The sequence below is a fragment of the Carassius auratus genome, chromosome 41 (assembly GCF_003368295.1).
Source record: "Carassius auratus strain Wakin chromosome 41, ASM336829v1, whole genome shotgun sequence".
Classification (NCBI taxonomy): Eukaryota; Metazoa; Chordata; class Actinopteri; order Cypriniformes; family Cyprinidae; genus Carassius; species Carassius auratus.
In genome coordinates, this window is record NC_039283.1 from 11307487 (window position 1) to 11315682 (window position 8196).

The following is an 8196-nucleotide window of genomic DNA, read 5'->3' on the forward strand; positions in this document are numbered from 1 at the left end:
AAAAAAATTAAAAAAAAAAAAAAAAGCTTATATATACAGCCTCATTATAATTGACAATGCCATGTAAAATCGCGTAACCTGCGACTGTCAAAACAGCTGCATATCATATAATATCATATCAACTCGATGGGAGTCACTTGTGTGTAGTTTCTGAAGTCACCATTTGAACACACTTAAGTAGATGTTACTTTTTGATTACGTCTTTGTTTATTGATTAATTTCTAGATTAGGTGGTTGTATTTGATTTAATTTAACGGGGAAATAAATTAATTTCGCTTTCAAAAAGATAACACATCCTTTCTAACAATGGTTTACATTTTATTTTGAAACTGGAATAGCCTACTATTCGTCTACTGTTTAAAACGGCAATATTGTGAAGCAAATTGTTATCATTAGGTTATGAATTGTAAGCAATATGAGCGCTAGAGACTCATGCTGATGAGGCTGAAAGACACACTCCCTCACAGCTGAATGTCACTCTCCTCAACAAATTAATAATTTATTATCGTATCGAGTGTGTTTTTCTTCTTCTTCTTCTTCTTTTTATCTCTCTGACAGATTAGATTTTAACCATTTGATTTTGTTTGCACAGGGCGTTCCCACATTATTACTTAATGATATTCCCAGCTGCTTCGGTCCATTTTCCGCCGCCAGCAGCCATCTGGTCTCTTATTAGCACCTCAATGCATCTGCAGCCAGCTCCATTTAACAATTGAATTTGAACACTCCCGCAAAATATCTGCAGATCCGTTCTGGGTCTCGTGCAAACTGATCAACCGACAGCGTTTTCCCCTCGCTTTTAAGAGCATTCGTTAGTATTATCGGTAATAGGCTATTAACATTAATAATACAATTGGCTTATGATGTATTCAATAATAATAATAATAATAATAATAATAATAATAATAAAATTCAAAACAAATGAATGCTGTAACTAAAACACCTGCAGAAAACGAACCAATCCACAAAACCCTCAAAAAAGTACTTCGAACGTGTCTATAATTTCATTTAGTTTATTAGACAAAATATATGATCTGAACAAACTCCGTCAACTCGCTATTTACAAATGTGGGTCACCTTAAAGGAAAACACCAACACATGAAGACAAATAAGCCTAGCAATGTCCCACGGTGAGGAAGGGGTCACAGGTGTCTCTATGTACAGCTCCAGCGGGCGCTAATCAAACTCGGCCATTTGTTTTAGAGTAACTCAATGCTATGCTCAACTGATTAAGATTTCATTGTCCCTTTATGAGTGCCATCAGTCCTTTAAGCGGGGCATATGTCTCGATCAAGCGGAAGAGAGAGCTGTGAGGACCCTCTGTGTCGATTCCTGCTGGTTTCTGGGGCTGTGGAGACACACAGAGAGAAATACATGTGATGTGATGATGTCCAGTCTTCACAACAACAGCTTGAACTCATTTCACGATTAGCCACACATATACATTTACCACACGTTTTAATATAGCTACAATAATTCGTATATAACATAGTTATAATAATTCGTAGGAAAAAAAAAATATATGTGCAATAAATTATATATATGATTTAGATTTTAAAGATTTTTATATGAATGTAGACTAACCAATAATTCGCACTGCTGTACGTTATAAAGCTAATGGAATTAGCGTAACAATAAATTATTTCCCATCCACATAAAAATGTACAAAAGCCTCTTTCGATCTAAAATGCAGATGTTTAATACAATATGGCGATTTACTTTTATGAAGGACATAAACAACCACAAGTCAAGTCACCCAAACCCCCCGCACAGGGCCTGCTGAAATTATGGCACTTAAAAGGGGAAAGTTTGAGCAAGACTGCTCCCCCGAGGGTCGGTTTTCCCGAGGGTCTTTAGGAAAGGCACACAGCCTCGGTGACTTGATAAGTAGTTATTCTCCTGAGAGACACAGAGTGTGTGTGGGGAGGGGAACCGTGGCCTTTTGTCAGCAGGAAAAGCACAACTATTTATTATAAGCGCTAAGCGCAGATTTTTCTCTGCCTGTCTGCTAGGAAAGAGCTTTATCCCTAGAGTCTTTCTCGATAAGCGTTTTTAAAAAAACAGCCGTGCGATGCGTTTCACCTCGTCTAATGATAGCGAGCTACCGCTAATAATAAAACAGTAATAACAACAATGATTAGAAAAAAGAAAGAAGGAAAATAAGAATACAATGCAAATGTACCTGTCGTGAAGAGGACGAAAGGATGACTTTAAAGGTTGCGTTGGTGATTCATTTCTGAGGACATTTTCCCGATCTGAGATTTAAAAACAACACGTTGGAATTAGATTAATTGGAATTCGAATTTGCGCATGATATATTTGGTTTATTGTGTATTATATAAAGGCATTTAGGCATTTACACTGAGGGAAAAATTAGCAAAATAAAAATAAAAATAACAATCATCTTAATAATAGTGACATTCAAAATGACATCGCGGCCGTGTGGGTCACGTGTGTTCTGCACGCACAGGCCTAGTGGGATTGACGCATACCTATGTGTTTTGGACTCAGGTCCTCTGGCGCCTTGTCACTGTTCACGGCTGCCCCGGATGAGTGCTGCTGCTGAACCGGGTGAGTGTGCTGATGACTGACGCCCAGGAACGATCGCACGTTCAGCAGGGAGTTCTGGCCCAGAAACGCGCCATTGGTCCAGTTGTGGAACTTCCCGATCTGGCACGTGTACAGTCCGTGGCTCGGCAGGAAGGCCGGGTGAGTGGCGGGAACCGAGGGTGACGTAGGTTTCTGCAAGCTATCGGGACTGGTCGCGGTTTCTGCTAACGACCATATTTTGGGTTTATTGCTAACGGGAACTGGAAAACCTCCCTGGCGACCTGGCGACAGAACGCTTGTGTTGTTGTTGTTTCCGTCCGACGGCTCTTTGCTGCCGGAAATGGTGTTGGGTTTGGATTTCTCGAAGGCCTCGTGAGCGTGAAGTCTCTCGAGCTCCCCGCGCTTTTCCTCGTCCTCCTCATTGCTCTGATCTCCGTCGTTTTCGTCGATCTTGTCGATATCTATGCTCTCCAGATCTATTTCCTCGTCGTCTTCGTTCTTCTCGGCGTCCCCCTCGTTGTCGCTCCCAAAAATATTGGCGTCTTCGTCCTCTTTACTTCTGCCCCATGTCACCTTGTTCTCCTTCTTGAGTCTTCTTCTGGCGTTGGCGAACCAGGTGGACACCTGCGTGAGGGTCATCTTGGTGATGATGGCCAGCATGATCTTCTCTCCTTTGGTGGGGTAGGGGTTCTTCCTGTGCTCGTTGAGCCAGGCCTTCAGGGTGCTGGTGCTCTCCCGCGTGGCGTTCTTGGGCCTGGACGGGTCTCCGTACTGGAACTGACCGTAGGGGTAGAAGGCCGGGCTCGCGTGGGCAGCGAAGCTCGCGGGGTGCACTCCGGGACTGTCTTTTAAGTCGTACTGAGAGCCCTGGAATCAGATCGACAAGGAAAACGTTAAAAAAAAAAAAATCATTTATATGGCATTTGTCACACATGATAAAGCACACGCATAAATTCGGGAATGTGTTGTGGAAAGATGCCATGTTTCTCTTACATAATTATCAGTCATTTCTTCATAATTCATTAAACTGAATTGAGTCTTTTATAAAGCAACGTTTGTTTTGACCTTTAAACAGTATTGTTAGCTATATAAAAAACTAGGCCACAGATAGTGATAACACGAAAGACTGGTGCATAAATATTATCACAAAATCAATGAGAATGGCATTTTGGAAAATTAAACAGAATGACGGCATTATTTCCAGTCCGATGTGTAGCCTGTATTTAACAGCAAGGTTCGCTCATGACCCACAGGCCTTAGCATATCACCGACATTATTATTTGTATTTATATAACATTATACAACAAACGGCGTAAAAATACTACATAGCTGATATACTGATATACTGAATACTAGAACAATACTCTGAGAAAATAACTGTGAGGAAAGGTATTTCTCACTTTTCTTACCCTAAGAATTAAATCATGTTTATATAATTGTTATTAATTTTCCACGCAGTAGATATGCATGCATAGATTTTGAAATGAATTGCTATTGTTTCGTGAAAGGCACAACTGTTTAAAACTCTCACTGTCAATATCTTTCTTTTTCGGGGGGACATGCAACGAAAAGCATCACATTCATCAACATCACCTGTTTTTGCCCCCATTTTAATTAATTATATTATTATAATTAGTATAAAACAAGAAGGCATGATATAATAAACTGTAGAGCAGTTTATAAACCCACAGGATCGTTTCAAACAATAATTCATTTTACATTGTTTTCCGGCGCGGACATCAAAATTCTTGATCGAAACAATTTAAATTAATTATTAAATTGAAAACGGAGCTCTATAAGAATTAAAGCGCTTTTTAAAAAGTAGAAATTTTGTACACGATTCGTGTTTTGACGAAAATCCCGCACAACTGTTCTTTAACTCTAAACCCGAGCCGAGATCAAACTTTTCTGACGGTGTAAAATGGCGGTCTGAAAGAACTGTAGGTATTTTGAATTGTTTGCGTGCCAAATCCATAATGTCATTTTAAAATAGCCTAATCTAAGTGCTAAAAATCTGCAGAGACACTTCCCACGCACATTGCAAAATTAAGTTACATTCTTCTCGCATGTGCGGCAATACCCCCCAAAAAACGGGTTGGCGATCATCTACAGAATAAAAGCAATAAAAGGCAAAACAAAAGCGAGTAGCTTTCGAGAAAGTACATCTGCTTTTCTTACCATCTGGGAGAAAAGAGCCAGATCGGCGCTGGTGTAAGGCAGAAAGGCGCTGTAGTTGTGTGCGTAGGGGTACATGCCCAGCACCGAGGACACGGCAGCGGCGGCCGCCGACGCGCTTCCCCCGATCTCTGCGCTCCCTCCGCGGGACGACGGAGTCAGCACTCCCGGCCGATCGCCTCCGTACACCGCCTGGGAGGCACTTAAATACTGCGGGTAACCCAGCTGCGGGAAAGACATCTCCTTCGCCACGTCGCAAGCCAAAACAAGGCAAAAAGCAAATAGCCCACCAAAGCAAGAAGTGAAAGAGTTTCTCTCTCTCGAGCAGCACAGAGTGAGAATGGGAAACGCTCGTCTTTAAATCTCAGCTTCTCTTTTGCAGCAACACCGTCGGATGTGATCAGATCAACAATTGAGCTCCAACTGATGTCTCTGCCCCTAGGTCCTGGGCTGATCTCTCAGATACAATTTGAAGTTGATGCTTTGATTGGCGTCCCAGGCTCCTCCTCGTTGGCGCATGTGGTTAGTGCATTGGCCAGGGCCACTTTTGCACTGTTTGGAGGATTGTATGTTAAATGTTTAGCATTAGAATCCATTCACTGTAGTGTGACAACCTGTCTACATGATTTTACAGCTGCCCAGCACTGGGGAAATAAACTGATAGGCACGCGGAACTTATTTGAATGGCTCATATAATTCTTATAAACACTGGGGAATTAAAGCACCACTCGCGATGACACTGATCTTCATAAGGTATTGACGATCAAACAACTGTATTCTTTTCAAGGTGTTTTTTTTCTTTCTTTTCGTTTCTTCTCTTTCCTTTTTTTATTTTTTATTTATTTATTTGTTTGAGTATATATATATATATATATATATATATATATATATATATATATATATATATATATATATATATAAAGCAATGGCTTTATTGTTTCTTGGATTGATCTGAAATAATTAAAGATGTGTTTTTCCATACCCTAAACCTCTTTATTAATTTGTTTGACCTTTATTATTTTTAGTACTGACAAAAATACAGTTTCTATTGCATGAACTTTCAAACGACCTTTGACTGATGTAGGCAATAATTATGCGATATTATGAATATATATATTTTCTTTATTTTGCTTCTTCTTTTTTCGTTGGTAAAACATATGAATTAAATGATATCGCTATTGACAACCAGGGCATAAAATGTGTGCCAAATAGCCTAAAACATTCTAACAGTCTTTCTCTTCTCTCTCTCTCGCTCTCTCTTTCTTTTCCTCACACACAAACACACACACACACATAACCCAGAGGCACTTACACGCATACACACGGGGGTGGGGGCATTGGGGACTTTATATTTATGTTTCATTGTTAAATACTGAACGAGGTGATGTCGTGAATAATCGTGAGCACTTCATTAACATGCACACGAGCGTCATTTAGCTACAAACCCCCAAAATTATTACTACCACTAACAGCTAATAGTCATGACAGATAAAGGATCGTCTGTGGTCTAACAGTTTGTGAGTTAATGTGTGTGCGGGATCAAAAATCTCTAATCCTTCCACATCTTTACCAAAACACCTCCCTCTAATAATAATTAACCGCCTTTGCTTAATATACGCAACTTATAATACACATGCTAGGCGGTGGTGTTCTGCACAAACGGGATACAATTTACAGGTTTACAAAATGTGATTTTCGAAACGGTTTAATTTAATATCGCAATTTTTATTTACTATTATTATAATAATTATTAATTTAAACATGCATATAAAATGGATGTATTAAATATATTAAATGCGTGGGTTAATCGAGTTTTCCCTCTAACCGAACTAAGATGAGCGCTCGGGTCCGGGGTCCGGGGTCCGGGACTCGTTCTGTCATGGGGTCGCTGCTCAAGCGCCTCTAAACTTGTGCTCGCTGAAAGGATATAGTGGATTTAATACTTTAACGGCTCAGATGAAGCCAGTGATTGTGATCTGCCCCATATGGCCGCGAGTGGAGGATCTGTTGAAAATATCTGAGGGCACTGATGCCAATCAGAGGAACACATCAGACAGAAGGAGGAATGGCACTGGTGATAACCCGCTGGAAGCGCGCAGAGCTGAAGATCATGCAGATATGACACTGGAAATATCTCCAAACGACGGAGACACAGACGTTAAGAAAGGACTTTCAATCTTAAGAAAAAAGTTAGGGCTGTTCCATCACTCGCTTTTTTTTTCCAACATCAACTTGTTACATTTTATGTAATTTATTTAGATTAAAAAAAGAAAAAGAAAGGAGCAGTGTTATCGTTTCACATGTAGCCTATTTTAATATTTACTCCGAAAACCTATTTTTAGATTTTATAAATGTCCGCTTAGGCTACTTCGTTTTTATTTTATTTTTTCAGAGTCTATCAAGTTTCCTTTTTTCGGGTCAACAGTGAAAATAAATTGTAAAGGGGTTGAAGTTTGACCCTCGTCAAACAAAGGCACGTGTAATCTATCGGCAATAAAGCCTGTTCACACTTAACTGATTTATGGGGCTTGTTAAAGTCCCATTATCACTTTCCCTGCAACTGCAACAGCAAGAGACCCATGCAACTTCACTGGATACCTGTAGCATGTTTTAAGACAGTTATTACAAATATAAATGTTTTCTTCTTAATAATAACTCTCTCTCTCTCTCTCTCTCTCTCTCTCTCTCTCTCTCTCTCTCTATCTATCTATATCTATATATATTTATATCTGTGCAAGATGAAAATTATACAATGCATGTGTTTGCAGTGACAGGGGTGTGTGTATACACACATATCTATAAATTATGAAAAGTACACTAGTAAACACTCTTATTTTTCTTTCTTCTGTCATATAAGTAGCAAACCTTAGCTTAGCAGAGCAGTGATTACAGTGTTGAATTCTGCATATTTAAAATGTTAAAGGTTTATTTTTATTTTCTTATTTTCTTATATTTAGACTAAGGAAAAAAAAAAAAAGATACTTTTAAACCATTTCAAAACAACAACAGAGAAGCACACGTGGCATGTGCTGTTTTATATTCAGAATCTGAATACAGTGCTCTGCTGCTGTCTGGGTGTCATTATAATATAAACACTCTTTGTCCAAGCTTTCTTATACAAGCTCGCTTTCCCATTAACGCACAAATGGATTTAAAACAAACAAACAAAAGAAGTATTTCTTTTTCAGACCATTTCTGTCATCTGCATGCAAGCTTCATGAGTCAGATTTTGCAGCGCAGACTCCTGTTTGTGTTTGGATTTCATAGAACTCAAAAATCAATGCGTTTCTCAAGCATGTCAATGTACATTCTTTAAGTACAGGTGTAGGGCAATTCTTACAACACTGTGAAACTCGTGTAGCACAAACGAAAGCAGGGAATGGCATTCAACTACACTGTCAACTTTAAACAGCCAAAAGCAATGAGATCAAAGGCATGCGCTGGAGTCTCTTCTCTCTCTAGATTACAGCC

General features: G+C 39.4%; 1 protein-coding gene across 1 annotated transcript; it reads right to left on the bottom strand.

The window, feature by feature from the left end:
* Window positions 1–997: 997 nt before the first annotated feature.
* On the bottom strand, window positions 998–5214 carry LOC113060082 (iroquois-class homeodomain protein irx-1-like). Its single transcript, XM_026228902.1, has 4 exons — window positions 4729–5214; window positions 2493–3417; window positions 2183–2255; window positions 998–1348 (listed from the first exon to the last, which is right to left on the bottom strand). The coding sequence occupies exons 1-4, from the start codon at window positions 4963–4965 to the stop codon at window positions 1291–1293; spliced, it is 1293 nt and encodes a 430-aa protein (XP_026084687.1). The 5' UTR covers window positions 4966–5214; the 3' UTR covers window positions 998–1290.
* Between the last annotated feature and the right edge of the window lie 2982 nt (window positions 5215–8196).

What these genes read in the sequence shown, in the direction of transcription:
- LOC113060082 (XM_026228902.1), bottom strand. Translation starts at nt 4,965, where the DNA reads ATGTCTTTCCCGCAGCTGGGTTACCCGCAGTATTTAAGTGCCTCCCAG. An exon ending in TGGCTCTTTTCTCCCAGATG is followed by an intron (nt 3,418 to 4,728) that starts GTAAGAAAAGCA and finishes ATCTGATTCCAG; the next exon opens with GGCTCTCAGTACGACTTAAA. An exon ending in TTTCGTCCTCTTCACGACAG is followed by an intron (nt 1,349 to 2,182) that starts GTACATTTGCAT and finishes GTGTCTCCACAG; the next exon opens with CCCCAGAAACCAGCAGGAAT.